This window comes from Phyllobates terribilis, unplaced genomic scaffold (assembly GCF_046119375.1).
Source record: "Phyllobates terribilis strain yellow unplaced genomic scaffold, ASM4611937v1 Scaffold_7__3_contigs__length_470593459, whole genome shotgun sequence".
NCBI classification, from domain to species: Eukaryota; Metazoa; Chordata; class Amphibia; order Anura; family Dendrobatidae; genus Phyllobates; species Phyllobates terribilis.
In genome coordinates, this window is record NW_027362767.1 from 300,683,274 (window position 1) to 300,707,737 (window position 24,464).

The 24,464-nt window shown below is 42.6% G+C and overlaps 1 protein-coding gene across 1 annotated transcript in view; it reads left to right on the forward strand.

Annotated features, from left to right (window-relative positions):
* Positions 1–263: 263 nt before the first annotated feature.
* The window catches only part of CUNH8orf48 (chromosome unknown C8orf48 homolog), a 33,003-nt gene continuing 8,802 nt past the window's right edge, over positions 264–24,464 (forward strand). Inside the window, 6 exon segments of the mRNA XM_073637897.1 lie at positions 264–349; positions 5,171–5,384; positions 5,387–5,576; positions 14,385–14,471; positions 21,766–21,986; positions 22,139–22,291. Of these exon segments, the coding sequence (XP_073493998.1) occupies positions 5,178–5,384; positions 5,387–5,576; positions 14,385–14,471; positions 21,766–21,986; positions 22,139–22,291 (858 nt within the window). The 5' untranslated portion in view covers positions 264–349; positions 5,171–5,177.

The following is a 24,464-nucleotide window of genomic DNA, read 5'->3' on the forward strand; positions in this document are numbered from 1 at the left end:
ACTGTGAGGAGCGGTGCTGGGACAGGTCACTGTGAGGAGTGGTGCTGGGATGTCAGGGCTGACACACACACACACACATACACATCACCACCTCTCTTTCTGTCATTACTTCACAATCCCTGAGACAACTAGCAAATAATAAATCCATCTGGAGATGTCTGCTCTTGGTAGAATCCTCGGTGCTGTCGCCTGTGATCGCTGTACAGTCTGCTCGCCATCTGGCCATAGGTCACTTTATATCTAGGAACTAACATCACGGGCGGAGCTTGTGCCCGGGCTCTTATTCCTGGTGCACAGTGTTACCAGGGAGACGGTGTTGGTGGAGCCGTGCTGCGCCTCTGCTCTGTGTGTAAGTTGCTCTTTGCATGGTGCAGCTGTTGCCCGTGTGCTGGTGTCTTTATATCACCTGTGGCCGAGTATCATGGAGGTGTGTGACACAAGGATGTGTTGTCATGGCCGCAGGTGTAGGCAGGGCCCTATGGATACAGTTATATACACTGTTTATACTTGCTCTAGTTGTTCTATATTCCTCTATTGTAGTATGTGTTATATTACAATCTGCAGTGTCTGCCTATAGATGGTGGCCCCCCAGCACCAGCATATGGGGGCATCATGGCGTTTCTTCTCAGTCGTCCTCCTACGTTCTGGATTCTCCCCTGCTCACGGATTAGCTTTTGGCTCCAGGCAGATTGAAGATAATGCAGAAAGTGTTGTGATTAATCCAGCGACTGTGGGCAGTAGAATTTTTTAAAACGTCCAGTTTATACAGTGCAGCATGTTACAGCCACAGGGCTAGACTTTAGGAACAGCAATCCTACGCGTTTCAGCTATAGGAACCTTAGTCATGGATTCCTGTATTTTAATGTGTACAAAATAAACTGGACGTTTTAAAAAATTCTACTGCCCACAGTCGCTGGAATAATCACAACACTTTCTGCCTTCGATTTCATTAGACACAGGCAGTTTCCACCGGTTACAAAAGTCATGTTAGCCTTGTAGATTAATCTTCTTTTACATTTCTTCCTTTTTAATTTCCACTGTACATCATGGTCCATCAGATTGATTAATCTTAATCCCTTGTTCTTTTATGACCTTTGCAAACCTATTAGTGAGCACAGTGTGGGGTCACAGCACTTGTACATGGCTTCAAAAGAGCACAGACAACCCTTTAATTGCTGGTGGGATCAGCTCACCTACTCACTGACTTTATTGGTCGCATTGACACTTTGCAAGTTTTAATTTCAAGTGAAGGATTTTTGACAAAATTATCATTGTTAAATATAGAAGATATTCCTGCCAATTTTGGAATTAAAGGAATATTTCCATAATCTTTATTCCACCGTAATTAAAAGGACGTTTCGGGCACAATCGAATCCATTATTATATCTTCATCCTATTCATTTCAGACAATATTTAATCCCTATTCATGGATACTATTACCGTCTTACCGCATTGAGCAGGAGTGGATTTTTTTGTGCTGAGGATTCATAAGAACCAAATACAGGGTGAGCGCTAGTTTTTATTCATTATCCAAAATTCTCAGTCTCTTGGCTTTTATGTCTAAAGTTAATAAAAGAAAACAAAATGAATCCATTGCGACATGGTGAAGTAGTTTCATTGAGTGTTCATAGACAGTCAGGAAATTTTAAAACTTTCAAAGAGGGTTTTTTATTTTACTGCTAAGAACAAAAATCTGTGATTTTTATGCTCGTTATTTTGTGCCTTTTTTACATTAAAACTCATGTGTGGCCGGACATTGAGGCTATGTGCGCATGTTCAGGATTTGATTGCAGAAATTTCTGCAAGGTTTCTGCATCTCATGGCAGCAAAAACACTGCGGAAGAAACATGCATTTTGCCGTGATTTTGATGCATTTTTTGTTGTGTTTTTGTACAGCAATGAATGCTTTTTGGATAAAATTAAAGATATTTGAAAAAAAAACCTGGGACATCGCTTTAAACCTTGGATTACTGTCGGACCTAGGGTGAGTATATTGGTTAATTTAAATGATTAAAGAATGTGTCTGTTGCATTTCAAATAAAGTGTTTTAATCTGTGTGTCTGTGTGTGTTTATTTAACTCTTTACTTACAGGGTTTTTTTTAGTAATGAGCGTGTCTGATACCTCTTCGTCACTAAACAAAGGGCTTGGTGTCAGCGACACTTAATCCCGTAAACCCTAATCCCATTAGCATCAATTGCCATTCATGTAATTTCTGGGGCAGCTGGGAGCTGCTATTTTTAGCCTATGAAGGGCCCATTAGGCCAACATGTTCCCTGGCTATTAGTAACAGCTCACAGCTGTTTGGTTAGCCTCTACGTTCCCACGATCAGCAACCAGCAGCGCTTTGGATGCAGCATATTTTTGCTGCTGCGGCCAGATGTTACAGCATAGTGGATGGGGTTTTTAGAAATCCCATGTCCACTATGCGTGCATCTGAGGCTGCGGATCACCCGCGGAAACTGACATTTGGCGCGTCTTTCAGGACTACAGCATGTCAAATTCACTTGCGGAGTCGCTAGTCTCCGAAAAAGAAATTTGACCACAATAATGTATTGAATGTGGTAAATCCTCATGGTTCAGTGAACACATGCGGATTTACTTGTGCAGCACTGCTACGTCCAGATCGTGGGCACATAGCTTATAATTAAAAAAATGGTGTGGGCTCCCTCGTCATTTTCTTAACCAGTAGAGGGAAAGCCGACCGCTAGGAACTGATATTAGTATCTGGGGAAGGGGCCATTAGCCAAAAATGTTCCCTGGCTATTAATAACATCCCACAGCTGTTTGCTTAGCCTTTACTAGCTAGATTATAGGGGGACCCCAGAAAAAAATTGACGTAGGGTCCCCCTAAAAAATCTAACCAGCAAAGGCTAGGCTGACAGCTGTAAGCTGATATTAATAGCCAGGGAAGGGACCATGGATACTAGCCCCCTCCAAGGCTAATAATATCAGCTCTCAGCAGTCCCAGAACTAGCGTATCCATAAGATACACCAAATCTGGCACTTAGCCTCCGCTCTTACCACTGCCCTGGTGCGGTGGCAAGTGGGGTTATAGGCTTGGGGTTCATGTCAGCCTTGTTTTGGCAGCTGTCATGAAGCCTAGGTTAGTAATGGACGGCGTCTATAAGATGCCCCCATTACTAACCCTGTAGTAGGGTTTTTGATGTTTTTTCAAATAAAGACACGGCCAGAATAAAGTCTTTTATTTTAAATAAAATTCCACACAGTTTTAATCTTTTATTTAAAATAAACACTGTATACTCGCCTAACGCCCAATCCCCGAAGCCCTCATCTCCTGTAAGAAACCAAAAATAAAAAAAAACAACCATATTCCTCACCTGTCCGCCGTGATGACGTAATCCACAGTGTCCCACGACGATCCGGGTCACTTCTACAGCAGCCACACCAGCAATCACTGATGTGACTGTTGTAGAAGACAGCACTGTATATACTGACAGGAGTGTAATTACTCCTGTCAGTGTATAGCGCTGTGCTGCAGGAGTGAGGTCACTGGAGTTCAATCAGCTGAAGATCATCTGAGTGCTCTGTTGACCTTACTGCATCAGTGTTGCGTAAGAAAATTCTCACGCAGCACCAATGCTGTAAGTGAGGTCTCCGGAATTCTCAGCTGATCTTCAGCTGATGAACTCCAGTGAACTCAGTCCCAGCAGCGCAGCGATGTACACTGCCGGAAGAGATCCTGCTCCTGTCAGTGTATTGCCGGGTGATCGGATCGCTGTGTGACATCGGGATGATGGTGAACAGGTGAGAATAAGGTGTTTTTTATTTTAATAATGATTTTTTTTATTTTTTTTTACACAGCGCACAGACGCCTGCTGAGGAGACTACTTCTCCCCATAGCCACGCCTGCTCTCGCTGTTGTCATCGGGAGCGGCCATCTGATGATGGGAGGAGTAGTCTTCTGCTGGCAATTCTTTGTGCATTTTTGCCATGTTTTTGACTCATTGACTTGAAATGAGTCAGTCAAATACACAGCAAACATCCACAGCAAATCCGCAAATATATTTATACCTGCGTTTTTGCTGTGGATTTGACTGACTCAATTAAAGTCAATGGGTGAAAAACGCTGCAGAAACGCACAAAGAATTGACAAGCTGCAGATTTAAATGCAATGACAATCCTCACAGGAAAGTTCCTGATCATGTGCACAGCTCTTCAGGATTGTCATTGCATTAGCTGGCTCATGGATTACCTAGCGTTTTTGGTGCATTTCCGCTCGGAAAGAAACGCGAAAACAAACAGTGTGCACACAGCCTTAAAATATAATTTTTACATAATATTGGTAAAACCTGAAAATATGTTCACATGAAGGGACATATATAGTGTTATGCTCCCAAATTGCATATATACAAAAGTTACCAAATATTATCACCTGTGGTACCGGTTGGTTTATCCATTCAATAGAACAGTGTCACAGTGGGCCGTCACTTATGGTAGCGAGTAAGCAATATGGAGAAGGTCCAATATCAGAGGTTACACAACAGCGTGGTCATCAAACATTAAAGTACCACTCCAGCGCTGCAGGAGTCATTCTTCCCGACTCCTCGGCATGATCGGTCAGATGGATTACAGCGGGGGACACTTAGGACAGGTGAGTATAAGGAGTTTTTATTTTTTTCTTATTTTTACAGGTGGAGACACCGGGAGCAGACTACTACTCTCATCATTATCCCTGCTACTGCTGATCGCTGTGTCAGCAGGGAACCATGATGAGGGCAGCGTTCAGCTACAGTGCTAAGTGTACCACTGATTCCCAAGCGCTGGTACGTGTGATCCTGATGCGGCACACAGTTACCACACGTGTGACACACATGGACACGGGACATGGGACATGGATATCTCCGGTACCGGAAATATACTGACGTGTGAAACCAGCCTTATAGTGTCCCAATGCTATAGAAGATGTACTGTGGTTGCTAAATACAAAGGCTTAATGGCAGGCACATTTCCGCTACTGCTTACATTGAGACAACACTATAGTAGCATAATGATACTGTGCCGAATGGTTGTAGCATCATCTGATAATGTAGATATCGGTTCCTTGGTTATTCATTTTTAATATATTCATTATTCCGTGGGTTGGTTAACATTCCACTTTTTTGTTTGTTCCCGATATCTATTTTAACCTAGTATGTTTTATTTTACAGGGCTGTAATGGCGCTATCCCCAGTCAGTGAAGAAAGTCCAAATTATGAGGAAGTCCTGCAGAAGAGTGACTCTCTGAGCGCTGCATTGCAATATTCTGGAGACACATTTGAATCTATCTCTGACAAATCAAATGCGAGATATATAAGAGACGCCTTTGACTCCGTTAGCGAAGAACATTCTGAAAAGTATCGTAGCGATTCCTTTGAAGTAAGTAAGTAAGTGAATCCAGTCATCAGCAGAGAAGTGATTCCTTCAGTCCCAATATCAATGACTCTAGTAGGAACTATGAAGACGAATCTTTTGAATCACTCTCCTCTGAGTTGGACGTTCATCATACTTATTCTTCTGAGAAATCGTATGTAGAGTCTGCTTCAGTGGAAGATGACCACATGGAGGATGATCAAGGTATTTAATGTTAAAAATATTTCCAAATATTCTATTTTAGTTCTACACAATTTTTAGTAAATACGATTGAAGTACCAGTCTTGCAATAGACCCTCAAACTGGGCCACTTAGGCTTAACAAAACCATGTCCTAACTTTGTTGTTTTGGTTAGTCCAAGGCAATTGTGGAGATGGGCCCTAATTGTCTTGATTTTCAGATAATAAATGTTGGTATGTATGAATTACCTTATGTGTATTTACTTAAAGGTAGTCTATCACCGGGCTTTTGCTACTACATCTGAGAGCAGCATAATGGAGGGGAAAAGACCATGATTCCAATGATATGTCACTTACTGTACTGAGTGCTTCAGTTTTGATTAAAACTTTTCTCTGCTGCAAATGTAGCAGTTCTCTGAGCTCTGTACAACCTGCCCACACCACTGATTGATAGCTCTTTGTGTACACTGTGCATGGGCAGAAAGCTACCAATCAGTGGTGGGGGTGGGGTTATGAATATGGAGGTCTAATTGGCAGCAAGCTTACTAGTCCTCTACTGATAATCTGCTGATAAAACATATCAGAAGTTCAGCAAGCAGCCCGGTAACCCATACATCGCTGGAATCAGGGTCTCTGTCCCTGTATTATGCTGCTCTCAGATTAGGTGGCAAAAACCTGCTGACAGCTTCCCTTTAACAACAGTCTGAACTCTGTGAAAATCTTTGTCTAAATGCAGAAACTGAAAGGCCGCTCAAAGATGCCATGGTCAATTGCAACCACAGCCTTAAAGGGGCCACCCTGGAGTGAAATGGTGGCAGTCAGTGGGACTAATAAAAGCCCCCCTGTCCGCTATGTTATTGCAGATAATGTAATCACCCTTTTTTCCTATTAAAAAGTTTTATTGTGTCAGAAAAAGAAAAAAAGTTAACCCATAATTGGTATTGTGGTATCCCTAACAATCTGACTTATAACATTATCATGGTATTTAACTTACACAGTGAATGCTTAATCTGTATATAAAAAGCAGAAATCTGTGTGTGTTAGCCCACTGAATACAAAACCACATTTTTCACATGATTTGAGTGAAATTTTGCACGGCCCGTCTTTAGCACCAGACAAAATTACTGCGAACATTAAAACTCTAAATCCTTCCCCCCCTTCCTGAGATTTGGCACCCCAACTTTAGGCTCTATAGAAATAAAGGAGAAAATGTGTGTGTGTGTGTTGAGTGCAAAGCCATCCCTGTTAACCTGCGATTTCTGAGGCTGGTGACTCGGATAAACTTATCCTAAGAAGCAGAGGTGACTCTTGGTCTTCCTTTCCTGGTGCGGTCCTCATGTGAGACAGTTTCTTTGTAGCGCTTGATGGTTTTTGCAACTGCACTTGGGGACACTTTCAAAGTTTTCCCAATTTTTCGCACTGACTGACCTTCATTTCTTAAAGTAATGATGGCCACTTGTTTTTCTTTACTTAGCTGCTTTTTTCTTGCCATAATACAAATTCTAACATTCTATTCAGTAGGACTATCAGCTGTGTATCCACCAGACTTCTGCACAACACAACTGATGGTCCCAACCCCATTTATAAGGCAAGAAATCCCACTTATTAAACCTGACAGGGCACACCTGTGAAGTGAAAACCATTTCCGGTGACTACCTCTTGAAGCCCATGAAGAGAATGCCAAGAGTGTGCAAAGAAGTCATCAAAGCAAAAGGTGGCTACTTTGAAGAACCTAGAATATGACATATTTTCAGTTGTTTCACACTTTTTTGTTAAGTATATAATTCCACATGTGTTAATTCATAGTTTTGATGTCTTCAGTGTGAATGTACAATTTTCATAGTCATGAAAATACAGAAAAATCTTTAAATGAGAAGGTGTGTCCAAACTTTTGGTCTGTACTGTATATTTTTTGGGAGGCAAACAGATGCAAGTTGATCGGGTTGTGAAGCTATACCTGAGACAAAAAAACACATTGTTTTGAATTTGAAAAGATTTTTCCATCAACACAATCAGTTAGTAAAGCTTTTTAAAACAGCCTTAGAAAGAATGCCAAGTGACGAATTTCAGGTTGTAATAAGAGCAGACAAAACACTGGTTGGTGAACACAAAAGGCGATTTAATTCTCCCAGTGTTAATGAAGTAGCTATTGTAATGGTTTAAAAAGTCCTGTCCAGCTAAGATATAATTATTCAGCAACAAAGCTAAAATCTTCAGCATATTGCAGAAATGCATAGATCAGCGTAACCAAAAATTTAACATATGATTTTCCATGAGCAAAGCAGCGGGTATTTTGCTAGTAAAATATAAACCATGCCAGGATTGATGCTTTTTTTTTGGATACTTTATCTCTCTTTCCCAGCAAAAAAAGAGAGAAACTGCTATCAAAAAGTCATATGTACGCCCATATGACACCGCTGAAAACTTTAGCTCGTCCCGCAGAAGACAGGCCATCACACTGCTCTGGTATCAAGAAAATAATTGATTAGGATAGGGTGATACACAGAAAATCTATCACAAAAGAAATATAATTTGTTATGTACTGAACGTAGTAAAAATAAAACTTAGGCAAAACCCACAAAAAGATATATATATTTTTTATCTACCCTAAATCTAGACGTTAAAAATATAGATCATGCTACAAAACTAAAAAAAAAAAAAAATTGATGGAAATAAGAAAAAGTTCTGGCTCTCGGAATGCAAAAATATAATGATAAAATGTTGGACAGGTTGTTAAGGGTTAACCATGGACTCCTGTATCTATCAGCTTTGGAAATACTCGTGATATACAGGTGTCATCTGGAAACTTGTGTGAATGTTTCCCCGGCTCCGAGATCAAAGTATTAACTAGGAAAATAGCAGAACCCATAATGGTTCACCTCATCCTGTGCAGTATATCGCCGTCAGAGCAGAATGAGAGCTGTAAGCGATGTGTCTCCGTTGTATCGCCTTCTCATTATTGAACTGTAAAATAGATTTTCTGTCCACCCACAATTCTTTAGGGTTTCTAAAAACTAAGGTTTTTTTTTTTTATTTTTACTCAGCCAGGCTTCTAACAAGCTGTCATGAAGTGTTAAACCTCCACTTGTGAGATAAATATATATGTGATTATAAATATACAGTGGCATGTAAAAGTTTGGGCATCCCTGGTCAAAATTACTGTTAGGCTGTGTGCCCACGATTCGGATTGAATGCCGCGGAAACGCATTAAGATCGCTTGATAAGAGGTTTGGGATGTATCCCAATGATAATCCGCATGAGCTGTGCACACGCTGTGGAAATTTCCACAGCGGATTATCATTGCGGAAAAATCCGCAGCACAACCAATTTGGGCTCGATTTCTCAGCGAAATCGTGCCCATTGACTTGCATGGAACCGCATAATATCCGCATGTATGCCAGTTGCATGGATTTATACTGTGTGACCAAATTATCAAGCCCTTGTCCAAGTGATTCTCAAAACCGCTTGGAAAAACGCATGCATAAACGCATGTAAAAACGCATGTAAAATCCGCATGCGTTTTTCTGCCAAGGAGATGTTGAAATGCTCAGGAAATTTCTGCTTCAAATCTGCATCGTGGGCACATAGCCTTATTGCGAACAGTTAAGCAAGTTGAAGATGAGATGATCTCTAAAAGGCCTTAAGTTAAAGATGACATATTTCCTTTTGTATTTTATGCAAAAAAACATTTTTTAAATTTTTTTACATTTTAAGAATTAGGCTGTGTGCCCACGTAGCATTTTTCAAGCGTATATGCTGCGGAATTTCCGCAGCGTAAACGCTTGAAAAACGCATGTATATCCGCACCCCATGGTCCCCAATGGGATTCCGCAAGTTCTATGCACATGCTGCGGATTTTTCCGCAGCGTTTATGCCGCGTTCAAAAATCCGCAGCATGTCATTTAATTTTGCGTTTCCGCAAGCGGAATTGCCTTTGTCCAATGCATAAAAAACGCAAGGCAATTCCGCATGTGGAAAACGCGTGATAAACGCGCGAAAAATGCGCGATAAACGCGTGCGGAATTCCGCATGCGTTTTTCCGGGAGAGGACTTGCATTTATGCAGCAGAAATTTTCTGCTTCATAAATGCAACGTGGGCACATAGCCTTACAAAAAGGAAAATTAGCCGATGCAAAAGTTTGGGTGAACTTGGAGGTTTGTGTGCTGAGATAACTTTGACCAAGGTTTCAGACCTTAATAAGCCTATTAGGGTTATGGCTTGTTCACTGTCCTCATTAGGAAAGGCTAAGTGATACAAATTTCCCAACTTTATAAAAACGTAGCCTCCTCTAACCTTGTGCCAAAAAAACAGCAGCCATGGGTTCTTCTAAGCAGTTGCCTAGCACTCTGAACATGAAAATGGTGGCGGCCCATAAAGCAGGAGAATGCTATAAGAAGATAGCAAAGCGTTTTCAAGTTGCCCTTTCCTTAGTTAGAAATGTAATTAAGGAATGGCAGTTAACAGGAACAGTGGAGGTCAAGATAAGGTCTTGAAGACCAAGCAAAATTTCAGTGAGAGCTGCTCGTAGCATTGCTAAAGAACAGAGCTGCAGAGTCCTAAGATATATAATAAATTGGGTTCATTAGTACAATGCAGAATGTGCTGTAAATGTTTTCATAAGAATTTGGGAAAGTTATGAAATGTTCTATTCCTGATCTAAGGATTTAGTCTTTTAGTTGAGATGAATCTGTGCTGCACTTTTATGTACATGCTCAGTAGTGAGGCAGGGCTGTTGAGTTGGAGTTGGAATTGGAAGTTAGGGAAATGTCGGAGTCGGTGGTTTAGATTACCAACTCCACTGCCCTGCTAGAGATGCAAATCAAAACCCCTGCTTGACTGAAGAAGACCTTCAGAAAGATTTAGTAGACTTTGGAGTTGTGGTACATTGTTCTACAGTTCAGAGACACCTGCACAAATATGGCCTTCATGGAAGAGTCATCAGAAGAAAACCTTTCTTGCATCCTCACCATAAAATTCAGCGTCAGAAGTATGCAAAAGAACATCTAAACAAGCCTGATGTATTTTGGAAACAAGTCCTGTGGACCGATGAGGTTAAATTAGAACTCTTTGGCCACAGTGAACAAAAGGGGAGAAAAAAAGGCACAGAATTTCAGGAAAAGAACATCTAGCTAACCATTAAGCATGGGGGTGGATCAATCATGCTTTGGGGTTGTGTTGCAGCCAATGGCACGTTTCATGGGTAGAGGGAAGAATGGATTCAATGAAATTTCAACAAATTCTTGATGCAAACATAACACCAGGTGTAAAAAAGCTGAAGTTGAAAAGAGGATGGCTTCTACAAATGGATAATGATTAGTGATGGGTGAGTGTGCTCGGCACTGCTCGATACTCGATCGGTACTCCTCTGTCAGCTTGACTCTTTGTGAGTTGAAGAGCTCCAGGGGCGTGGTCTCTCTCTCTGCCATAAGAACCTCATTTGAATCATCTGAGCCTGCACTGCAGCCAGGTATATACGTCGATCTCTGTCCACGTCGATCTCTGTCCACGTCGATCTCTCTTGGATGGATATACCTGGCTTCAGTGCGGGGCGTGACTCAGATGATTCAAGTGAGCTTCTTACAGGGAGAGGGAGACCACGCACCCAGAGCTCTTCAACTCCCAAAGAGTCCGACTGACAGAGGAGTCCCTGCTCTCCCAGCAGGGGAATTCCCGGCTTCAGTGCAGTGTGGCTCAGCTGATTCAGAATTAAATGAGCTCCCTCTTTACTAATAGAGATCTCTCTCTCATTGTCCGCCTACCCGGCCGTCGAGTGCAGGTCTCCCGGAAAAATGCTCGGGTCCTTCATTGATTTACAGTATCCTCGGTATTCGAGTCGAGCAGGTCCGAGTGTCCGACCTGCTCGATTCGAGTACCGAGCAGTCGAGCAGTTTACTGCTCACTCATCACTAATAATGATCTTAAACGCACTTCAAAATCCACAATAGACTACCTCAAAAGGCGTAAGCTGAAGGTTTTACAATGGCCCTCACATTCCCCTGATCTGAACATCATTGATTCCCCCCAGCACACGCCCTGTGCGCTGCGGGAATTAGCCGGTTTCTAAGCTGAGACCAGAGGGTGTATGAGTTATACATATTCCCAGCCAGTACCCTTCCAGTGGGCACAGCCTCGCTCCATACACTTTTATGGAGCGAGGCCGTGCCCGACTAGTGACCCGGCCGTTCAGTGGGCGTGGCCTCACTTCATACAAGGGTATGGAGCGAGGCCACGCCCACTAGACGGCTCTGGCCGGGAGTATGTATAACCCATATGTACCCTCCGGTCCTGGCTCAGAAACCGGTGAATCCCCGTAGCGCACAGTGCATGCACTGGGAGGATTCATAAGTCTGCAGTCACACAGCCCCTTATCGATACTCTTTATAGGGGTTGTTGATAAGCTGTATCTCTAGGCAATAGATACTGTCAAGCTGGGAATGTATGTTTTGCTCTGATTTGGTTCTTTCTTCTGTCGCCCCACACCTTATTTTATTGGGGGTTCCTTTGACCTACTCCCTGTCCGCCTGTCTGATGTGCTTCAATAGATATTGAGCAGTCTCCTTGAAAACTTTCAGTCCTATAAACCAGGGTTGTGGAGTCGGTATAAAATGGACCGACTCCAACTTCTAAAATATATAATAAATTGGGTACAGTAGTTCAATGCAGTTTGTGGGGAATATTTTTTCATAAGAATTTGGGAAAGTTATGAAATGTCCTATAAATGTCTGTCCTATTCCTGATCTAAGGGTCTAGACTTTTAGCTGAGATGAATCTGTGCTACAGTAAATTTATCACTTAAACATGAGCCATGTATGAGGGAGTCGGAGTCATGGAAATTGAGGAGTTGGAGTCAGAGGTTTGGCTTACCGACTCCACAGCCCTGCTATAAACCATAAACAAACCTAGGGTGCTACAACATAGTGATATTGGGGATTGTGGCCGGCCACCTACATACCCCTCAAGTGATTCTGCTTTTGAGATTTTCTAGGTTTCTCCTTACACCTATGCCTCATATACTTGCACAAGTGACCGACTCCTCTAGTGGTGACTTATCTCACTCAAAAACAAATGGTTAGGTATATAAAGTCAAACATGCCTGACCCTTTCTGTCCCTGGCATCAAGTGAGGGTGGAGAGGAGTCCATGCACCATAATACACATTATAAAAAGCACAAGCAGGAAGGAGCAACGCTTTCGAAAATCCTATCAGAATGGGAGCAGATCTGGCAAGAGGTTGGCTCAAGTCCTCCTATACAAATAGAGATAAGAGAGCAGCACTCCAAGATTCAAAAACAGTGATGGTCTTTATTCACCTTTCTTAAATACGTGCTACGATTCTGATCATCAATAGAGCCTTCTTCAAGCACTATTTCTGGTTTTCACTACACCCATTATATGGTCAGCCAGTCCCAATGAAATCAGCACCCCCTCATTGATCTATAATATGTATGGGCTCCTTCAGTGCCTGTTTGACAGGTGTCAGGAGCACCTCATCCTTACCTTCTCTGTGAGGTCTTGTAATCTCCATCAGTGAGAGCAGTTATGTATGCACATGGCACTGAGGCTGTTATTCTAGGAAGGACATTTTTCTTCGAGCGTCCTTGAGATATCTGCATTGTAAGACTTCAGTTAACTTCTTTTGCCTGGAGATACACTTTTAAAACAGCAACAATATAGACAAGGCATTTATCATAAAGCTTGCATTACTATGAACAAAGCCTCTTCTCTCTTTTGTTCTTGCAGTAAAAGGTCAGTATTCCACACTCAGCAGAAAAAGACCGCTATGCTATCAAAGTCATCATTTATGACTATCAGATCTTTTTCCTGCATGGTCTCCGCTTACATTTGGATTTTCTCTATAATCTCTTTTGAAAAAAAAATGTTTTCTTGATTCTCTAGAAAGATGTCTCCATAAACTTGTGTGAGATGAATGTGGTATCAAACAACAGATATGATCTGACTTATTCAGAGCTAACTTGTTTTATCAATCCCCAGTAACTAGAAGCTCAACAATGTATATCTAAATAAGTTCCCTCTTACTATTAAAACTCAATGGGAAGCCCATGTGGGAGTGATACCGGAGGATCAGTGGGACTCCATATTGGGATTAAAACCTCTTCTTTCCCTTTCCGAGGCTCAAAGGTTGTGGCAATTATATTTAATTCACAGAAAATATAGAACGCCAGAATTTCTACATTTTATTGGCGTGAGGCAAAATTCTAATTGCCGGTGATGTGCTTACCCTAACCACTCATCCGATTTCACAAAATGATCAGTGACTATATCAGTAAATGTGAATCTTGGAAATTCTAACTTAATTTCTATCACCTCTTTAGTCTTTTGGACCGATTGTAAAAAGAACAAGTAAAACAAAATTTGCAGTTATGATTTTCTACATATCGGCCTCGATTCATCATTGCCTTTTGGGCCTGTTTTTTGTCTAGTTTATGTGTTTTGCGCCTTTTTTTTGTTTGTACTCAAATCATTATTTTATTTGCGCCTTTTTTGAAGTCTGTTTTATATGTGCTCACCTGTTTTTTTTTTTTGTTTTTTTTTATGCTTTGTGGGCTGAGTTTAGCGATTCCAGAAGATTTCAAGGCAGAAAAAAAGCCAATTTTTTTCGACTGTGTGCCAAATTCGTGAACGGCATGCACTATTTTCATGAATTTGGCAACTAATTCCACAAGACAAAAAAGGATGAATCGGGGCCATCATGTATAGTCTTCTGAGCGTTGGTGGGAATTGTCCTGTAATGAACTAATGGCTTTGTCAGGTTTGATAGCTTTGCAGAGTAATAGAAGTTGTTGAAATCTCTGACCTTGTGGATTTATTGTAGGAAAAGGCCTGATTGAGAAATGGATAAAGACTCTTCGTGATGAGAATCTCCAGCCAAATAATCCATTTCACCAACAGCATGAAACTGGTGAGTGCATCTGTGTGTGTGTACGTTAAATTTAATATTTATATATATTATATACATATATATGAGACCACTCAAGATTTACACTGGACTGTTAGCTGACTTACACAGAATGACTACCAGTGAATAACACAAGGACGACTTCCATGCCCCGGCTGCTTAATGAGGTGTCTTTGGATTTGTATCATGTCAAAGACATTCATTCCTGAAGGTTATTAGTTGACAGGAGCATTGATTTACAAGTATTGTTCATCTGTAAAAGATTTAGTCTATTTACAGTCAATTAAGTGGTCTTGTAGATAATATTTTGTGGCAAATTACACATTAATGTAAGACTGGTAGTTTTAAATAAGTTGAAGGGGTTGGTCCAAGAAATACCGTTATCCACCTATGTATAGGATAGGTGATACATTTAAGATTGCTGGGTCTGACTAGTAGTGCATATGCGTGATCTCTGCCCCATTCATACTGGGATCACAGGACCTTTTTTTCTTGTGATCGGCACGAGCCTTAGGAATCATAGACTTATCATGTGGATAAGGCCTCATTCAGTCATATGTATGTTTCTCGTATGTGTAAAAACAGGCTGATTTCTGTCGGTTTAGGTAAGATTTTTATCAGTGTTTGGTCAGTGCATTAATTTTTACCAATTATTTCTTCATCTCTCCTCGTATGCAAAAAATAAGTATTCCTAGCTTACCCATTGAACAGTGAAATATAGACAGTATCTGGAAGACAAACAAATGGCTGTCCAACAGAGTCTTAAATTGAATGGTCGAGTTTCAGACATGACGTAGCTTAACAAAGGACCCCTTTTATTTTCAGACACTTGGTCCACCAAAAAAACACAGCTATTTAAACAGCCAAATAGGCTATAATCAATAAATATTCTAACAAAGAAATAGAAGACACACAGATGTTTGAAGGAAGCCTAAGTAATTAATGTTTTTCATCTATCAACCCCTCTCACTCATTTGTCTTAATGTATGTACATTTCTGAATAAACTTGCAAAATTCAGAGTCATTTCAATTATAGATGTAGTAGAGTTTTCCCAATCTCTAATCTCTACATACTGGGATCCTCACCTGTTTACATGGATATAAATTCTTATTCTCCTTATGTGTCATCCATGCAGCAAAAGAAAAACATTACACCCTTCCCTTTGCTGCTGACATTGTTTTCTCAGCTCTTTACCTAGTTTCAACAGGATTTTATGGAGATAGTGTATTTATTTTATGCATGTTCTATCTTTATCATATTTAGTCTGATATAGCAATTAATACTGAGAAATATATAAAGCAGTATTCTGAGTGTGCCTCAAGAGCTAAGTGTCACGCACAATGTGGGAAAGTGCAACACGAAGGGATGAAGGGTGGGTATCCGAAACGCTAGGGAAAGGGGGAGTGGAGACCCCTAGGCTGATCTAATATCACCCTACCTGTCCTACCTTCCCTATAGGATGGTAGGACAGGTCCCGCACCTGTCGCCGAGCAGGAAACCTAATCTCTGTATATCCCTAGAGCTAGGCTCTAGATAGGGAGGGGGTGAGCACTGGTCAGTACCCACTATAAACTAAAGACAAGGGAGACAAACAACAGGGGGAAAACTTAGCTTGAGCAGACACCAGAGAGATAACACCAAATGTCCTCCAAGGGCACCAGAGAGGAAACTATCTGACTGCTATTGCTCCAAGCCTTCACAAGGGAAAATGAGAATATCACCGGCGACTCCCTGAAGCAGACTGAGAGTTTATAAACACCCAGACAAGGGTGTGTCAATCAGAGCAGGAGAGAGGTTGCCGCTGGATCCAAAAGTAAGAATGATTAAGAAGGCCTCTGCAATGCCAAACGCAGAGACCTTCTGCTGCCAGATCCAGAGCAACTGTCTGATACATCTGACACACCCATGACACTCAGCCATGTCCCTCCTCCTCCTCATCATTCTGTGTGTAGCTGTAAGACAAGTAGCTGCAGCAGAAGCCTCCTTGCTATGAAAAAAGATTGTAGTAGTGTAAAAAGTTAACCACACCACCCACTTTGTGAAAGGGGTTGTCCATCCTTGTTGCAGCACTTGCCGAATCCTAACAGTGTGTAATGGACACACCATTTGGGTTCTGCTCCACTTACCGTTTCCATTTATTGTCACACGATTTGCATACTTTGTATTGCTTGCTGACTCGAGTTTCAGGCTCATCTATCAATAGAATATCGCAAGACATAGTCAAGACTCTAGTCAGCACATGACCGCAAGTAGCTGCATCAGTTACTGAAGATTTCACCAGGGGTGGACAACCCCCTAAAGCAGGGGTTCGGAATCTTTTTTTCTGCCAGGGGCCATTTGGATATTTATACCATCCTTTGGGGCCATACAAATTGCGCACTAACTCCGTCCACAAGGTACGTCTTGACACTGGCACCGGTGTCAGGACGTAATCTTTCATTGCACACGCCTCAGCATTCAGTAGTGAACACTGCGTGTGCTCACAGAGCAAGAAGAAATAAATGGGCCTGTGGCAATAAAAATACCGCTGCCGGCCCAAATACTGCGGTCCACAGGAATCTGCCCAGGGGCCGGATAAAAGGTCATCAAGGGCCTGTAAATGGCCCATGAGCATGAGGTTCCCCACCCCTGCCCTAATGCCCCACTCATCATCTGTTACCCAGCTTAATGATGTATTTTACGGTCCGTACTATAGTCACTATGTCCAGTCTCAGACCTCGTGCCTCCGAGCGTGGCTCCGGCCCCGCGCCTCCGAGCGTGGCTCCGGCCCCGCGCCTCCGAGCGTGGCTCCGGCCCCGCGCCTCCGAGCGTGGCTCCGGCCCCGCGCCTCCGAGCGTGGCTCCGGCCCCGCGCCTCCGAGCGTGGCTCCGGCCCCGCGCCTCCGAGCGTGCCTCCGGCCCCGCGCCTCCGAGCGTGCCTCCGGCCCCGCGCCTCCGAGCGTGCCTCCGAGCGTGCCTCCGGCCCCGCGCCTCTGAGCGTGCCTCCGGCCCCGCGCCTCTGAGCGTGCCTCCGGCCCCGCGCCTCTGAGCGTGCCTCCGGCCCCGCGCCTCTGAGCGTGCCTCCGGCCCCGCGCCTCTGAGCGTGCCTCCGGCCCCGCGCCTCTGAGCGTGGCTCCGGCCCCGCACCTCCGAGCGTGGCTCCGGCCCCGCACCTCCGAGCGTGGCTCCGGCCCCGCGCCTGTGAGTGTGCCTCCGGCCCCGCGCCTCATACCATTTTGAGCTTAGCCTTTGAGTTTCTTAAGTTAGACTCATTCAAACAATGGAAGAGACTAGTAAATACTGCATTTTTTTCCCTTTATGGACTTTGTCTGTATAGAAAAATGCTCATCAACCTAGCAACTTCACTTACATTGGTCAGGATGCTATCCATTTTTCTGAAAATACACTGGTTTGAATGTGACCGAAAATGCAAGAAATTAGCAGAAGATTAAGTTCTGTTTTCTCTGCAGGATTTCTACAAGCCTGTTTTTAGGAATATTCAGAAAGTCTTGCAGACTAATAACTAGTGAGATAATTTTGTGCTTGCTTTAATCAAATATTTCTAGTTTTAGAGTCAATTTAAAAGGAAACCTGACAGCACATTTTTGTGCATGCAAGTAGTGGTATGGCTATATAGGTGCTAGTTTTCCCTAGACATAAAACTCTTTTTTTTTTTGTAAAGGTCTGATGTGCCAGTTTTGAGGAATCTAAGGTAAAAATCATCTGCATATCAGACATTAAGTGCACTTGAGCTGTGTCTGTGCGCTTGGAAGAAGCAGTTCCAGTGCACTTCCAGTCTGATTTGTATTCGGCATATACATTAGTTTTCATGATTGTCACATCGGACCTCTACAAAAAAAGATTTAGTTTCTGTTGGTGGAAAGCGCCTATCCAGCCTTTACTTCTACATGTAAAAATGTGCTGGCAGGTTCCCTTTAATATAACTGATTTTACATACCTATTGAAAATCGATCCTCAAAGATAGAAATATGTGTGAAATAAAATAATAATGTTTGCTTTGTGGAAAATCACCAAATTGTCCCACTGAAAGGTACAAGCTGGATTCTTTTGTTAATGGCGCTCTTTAATTTGATACGTGCCAATTATGAATATATATTGATACTGGCTGACAACAGCATAGGATACTCCTTACCTTAAGGAACAACAGTATTACCCAGTGCTTCTTTCATGCTACATCTTGGCTTTTGTCTTAAACAGTTTATTTAATTTTTTAAACAGAGTTAAAGTGGAGCTAAATCAATTACTATGGCAATCTTCAATTTCCAAGTGCAATAACATCTGTTTATTTCAGGCAGTCCTGATGCTTTCACCATTGTCCCCGGGGCTTTTTCTTACTGTTTTATGCACTTAGATGCAGCCTTGATTACCTCTTAATTGTTATTACGTAAACCGGGGATGATCCTGTTTAATACGTTCAACAGCATAATTAAAGTATTTTTATTCTTAGACTAGCAAGAAGCTAGGTGCATTAACATGTTAATAGTCAATTTAATAACATAACACAATACTTTAAATAGAAAGTTTTAATGGGGGTCTTTAGCTTTAGTACATTAAGACTTAATAAGCAGAACGCTCTTCTCTTCTAAAATAGTCTGCGTATTAGTCTATGATTTTTTTTCAATACATGTTACAATGATGCGGATTCAAGCAAGCACATAAAGGGTATGTACATATACTGAAAGTCTATACTCTTGCTGGAAAAGTATTTATAATACATGCTTGTAGCAGTCCCTAGGACCTCCGACGACGACTGGGTATGAAATAGATTACATTGTAAAGGCTGAGCATGGTGCATCCTGTGTTCAATTACCTTGGTACCTGTAAAAATAGAAATTGGTTGAGATGTGACCCTTGTCCCCACTTATCTGGTGAACGGTGTGGTCTAACTTCTATGTACTGTCAAATAATATATAAGGGCCTTGGATTTAGACAATTTGCACCTTTTAAACAAAGTTGCTTGATCTATTGAATTTAAAATTTTGTTGCATGCAAAGAGGTACAGACAGGTTAGTGGACATCAGCGTGCAGCGACCGCACTACCTGTATAGGTAGATTTCTACAGCGACCTTGTTACATACTGTAAATAGTGTAGAGTGACATTTGAAAAGGTATTCTAAAGTTTGGAGGTTAAATCCTATCCATGGAATAGGGATAACTTTGCGATAGCTGGGGGTCTGACCCTTGGGATCCCCACTGATCCCAAGAACTGGGGTTCTAAAGCGGTGATCGATTATGCACACTGCCATTTTATTCATTCTTAATGGGACTGCCGAAGATAGCCAAGTGTAGCGTTCTGCTGGTCTTCGCACTCCCATAAGAATGAATAGAGAGGCAGTGCGCATGATCGACCTCTGCTCCATTTGGTTCTATTCTCAAGAGTGCTCGGGGTCCCAGCAGTCAAACCCCCAGCGATTAGAAAGTTATTCCCTATCCTGAAAATGCAGATACTGTTGAAATCAAAACGCCAGGCAGGAAGGGGGCTGGCACATGGTGCAGTACACCACTGTTTTGAGCCCTTAGGCTGTCCTGTAGCTTGACCACCTCTTTTCTAGACTATACATTTATTGTGACGTTGGGTAATTTTGGAATTTGTTATTGCTTCAGCATTAATACAAGTTTATATTTTCTATAACATTTTTTAGTAAATGATGTACTACTATGTATTGCTGTTTACTTAGAAATTAAGTGTATGGAAATGTAACAGTTGTGCTTTATACTGCATATGTTACTATGGTTCACTTGAAGAATTCGTTAACTATGTAAATTTTTTTTTTCTATTAGATAATTTGTTTTAGACTTGGTAAGATTGTGATATAAGTCACACTAATTTTAGCTTTCATGTCAACTATAAACCCAAAACCTATTTATTGAATATCATTTAAACCCCGCAGCGCCTAGTTTTCCTAGCAAAAGCCGCTTCAGGAAAACGCTGGCGGTCATTGTCCTAAAGCGGCATGACCCTGCCGGCAGCTATCGCTCTGTACTGTGAAGTATAGAGAGCGGGTGGATTCTGGCAGGAAGCCGTACAAACAATAAGCATGTTACTTTTATTCATCCTCTTCAGGGTTTCCAAACATGACAGAACATGTGCACAGCAATATCGTTTTGACATTACTGTGCACTATGTTTGTTTTATGAGGCTCTTTTTTTAAGTGGATTCCAGGCGGAAAAAAGACGCCATGGACACATAGCCATAGATAAATTATTGTATTAGGGCGTGTTCACAAACTTTGAATTGTATTAATGATTTATCCTTAAGATAGGTCATGAGTGTCATATCATTGGGGGTCCGTTGCTTGGCATCCTCACAGATCAACAGCTTTGCTCCCAGTCAAGTGAAGGTAAACTGAGCTAAAGTTCCCGAGAACAAAAACTGAACAATACACAGAGCAGTAGTGTCCCACCACTGTGCACTGTCTCCATCCAACTGTCATAAGAGCTGCAAACAGCTGATCAGTGGGGATTCTGGGTGTTGAACCACCACCGATCTTCTAAGAATAGGTCATTAATATCATAGTTCTGGAATCTCGCCACTTAAAACTTGCCCCCGATCATTAGCTGCTTACATAGTTTCATGGCTTGTTACAAGATAGAACTCTGATACATGAAACCTGTCCGAAACCTAAACCTCCTAAACTGCTCCATAATGATTTAGTGCTATAATGCATAAATTAAAATCATGCCTGTGATGTAACATGCTGCCATTCCTATGTTCACTAAAATTTCTTCTTGCAATTTGACATTTTCCCTACTTGATTCCTCTCTGGACGGGCACAAGCTGCCTATGAAGCCAAGGAGAGGTCACCCAGCTTCATTGCATCTACCCAGGAAAGAAAGAAGTCACATCAATGTGCAAGATTGCAATTGCCAGAGATGTGGGCAGTGTTGAGAATGTCATTCATGCACATAGGGGTGCGATTTAAGTATGTGAAACCAAACTGCTCTACCCCTCCAGACTAACCAAGATCATTTGCTTATGAGAGTGACAGCGATAAGTTATTTTTGGACATATGAATAGCAGCATGGCGCATTAAGGGAATGATTTTAATGTTGGATTAAGACTCTACATTATTATGGGGATGTTTAGGGGACTCCCAGATTCCCTTTAATGCGCCGTACTTATGCATTAATCAGACTGGTTTTAATTTTTTTAATGTAAAGAAGAATAGCTTAATTCATTCACGGCAAGCAGGAATCTTGAAAATAGTAGTGAACTGAATCCTATAATGATATTTTTGTCCCGATTCCTATATGCAGTGGTTACCTGTGCTCATATATCTGTGATCCCACTTCACAGTTGTTCACGAAGAACCTGCAGGCATTCGGGCTCAAGCATTGCAGTCTTTTTGCGCTTTGAAGATAAAACATTTGCGCCAACCACCAAAAAATCACAGACATAAAAAAGACAAACTGCTAACCCATCCTCGCAAAGCAATAAGCATCTGTCAGTCATGTCCTGTTCCCCAGGAAATGATGAGCAGACTTGAATTACAGCTTATGACAGAAACCATAAACCAGGTAAATATTAACATTTGGCAAATAACCACTGTCCTTTATAGTAGTCATTTATCGCATGCTTATTCCTTGATGGATTGTCTCTAATCTAGGCACTAATTTGTATCAATATAGATTATTATTAATAATGATGATAATCACATTTTATTTGTCAGGTCATTAGGACTGAGATGCATGACCCTGCCGCCTGCCCTGACTGCTGCAAGAAAAGAGCTGAACTGGCTAAATGTCAGTTTATTAGGCTGAGAAAGACAAAACTAGAAGCTGATTTGCTCCATAAGAAATTGGAGGAAGACAAGTGTAGCAAGGTATAGTTAGATTTGCCATTATTGTGCCACAGACGCCGATAACATCAAGTAGAAAATAGTTATGGAGTTAAGTTTTTTCCTGTGATCTCTTCCAAATGTTCAGTGTCCAGCAGACCTCTCACCAAAGAAGATTGCTGGATGGGTATAAGACAGATGTGGATGAATTGCTGAAAACTGATTTAAAGGGAACCTGTCACCAGAAAATGCTATTAACGTGCAGATTAGCTCCATATCTGCATGTTAATAGCGTTTCTAACCTGCCCGGCGTCTGCACTTAGCCAAACACTGCGGCTAGAAAATTAACTTTATTTCCCCCTCCAGAGTTCAGGTTTCAGTCACGTGGGTGGCACTGGCACTGGTTCAGTCACCACTCTTGAGTATACAAAGCGGCAGCTGTGACTGCGCCTCCCACACTGACTGACAGCCGGCCCTAATGCAGAGCGTGTGTCAGTCAGTGTCGGGGCGCGCGGTTAGAGACGTCGCTCTCTATACTCAGAACAGTGACTGAACCAGCGCTGGCGCCGCCCCTGTGGCTGAAGCATGAACACTGCTGGGGGAAATAAAGTAAATTTTCTCCCTGCAGCGTTCAGCTAAGTGCAGGCGCCGGGCAGGTTAGTAACGCTATTAACCTGCAGATTAACTCCATTTCTGCAGGTTAATAGCATTTTTTCTGGTGACTAGTTTGCCTTAACACTGAACATCTTATTGGGCACTAGGCCAGTACACCGCTCCATGCCTTCACTTTTTAAATAATTAAAGTGAACCTGATAGCTGCTATATGCACATGCGCGTATAGGAAGAGACCTGTCACTATAAGGCAGCAGGCTGGGAGAAGCCACCAGAGATCCGCCTGTCTGACTAGTCTCCAGTACGGCTCTGTCCTCAGCGGCTTTTAAAGTATGTTTTTCGCTGAAAAAGCGCAGTGTTTCAGAATCTCAAACATACCTGTTTAAGGTCATACATCCAGTGCCTGACACCTGCTGCCTGTGGATCGGGCAGCATGTATCAGCTGTCAAGTTACCTTTAAAGCACCATAAAATGTTATTCTGGAGTACTGTAAATAATACGGCAGCACTGCTATAGTTAAGAGTATGCGATCTCGCGATTTGACAATAACAGGGGCCATAGAGGGTTATAGGATCTCACAAACGGTGGACATGGGTGGGAGTGTGAGGGTTGTGAGATCCGGGTTGTGACAACTTCCCGTGCAGCATAAGATCCGACTTTTCCTAGAATGTCGTTTTTTTTTTTACATGGTAATTAGAGACATCCATTTTTTCTAAAGAGTGATGTTTAGTCAAATCTTGTATCTCCGACTGCCCAATGCCAATTGAAGGGGTTGTTTCATCATTAGTGTTGAGCATTCCGATACTGTAATATCGGGTATCGGCCGATATTCGCGGTATCGGAATTCCGATACTTAATTCCGATACTTTTACAATATCGGATACCGGAATCGGAAGTTCCCATAATGCCTGCGCTCTGCAGTGTCTGTGAAGGATGACAAGTTGGATGGCAGCGCGATCCAGCCTGTCATCAGAATGCCATCCCAGCGGGGGAGAATTCTCCTGATTGTTTAAAAGCCGGCGGGCGGTATAAAGCCGCCGGCTTTTAAACAATCACACAGCCCCATACTGCTTCCCCGCAGCCTCCCACCCCGATCCTCCGCTCCCCTCGCCACCTCCCATCCCGATCGTAAGTTAGGACCGGGCGGGGAGCGCAGCTCCAAGGAGCGGGGAGTGAAGGACCCGGGCGGGGAAGCCGGCAGTGAAAAGACTTCACCGCCGGCTTTCCCGTTCTGTGCTGCGCTTTCCCGCCGGTTATTTCAAATGAACAGCTGAGGTATCAGCTGATGCCGATCAGCTGTTCATTTGAAGTCGCCGCGTTGCCCTCAGAGGGTTCATGTGAGTTCATGCTTGACTGCATGAACTCACATGAACTTTCCCACGGCCGCACAGGTCAGCCTCACCTCCCAGACCATCAGCCCGTCATGATTAGTGTGTGTGCGGGGTGTGTGTGCGGGGTGTGTGCGCGATGTTTGTGCGGGTGTGCGCGATGTGTGCGGGTGTGTGCGGTGTGTGTGCGTGCAGGCAGACATAGGCCGATGTGACACTACTACTCCCATCGGCCTATGTCTGTCCCCCGTCCACTCCTGCCAGCAGGATCAGCTCGA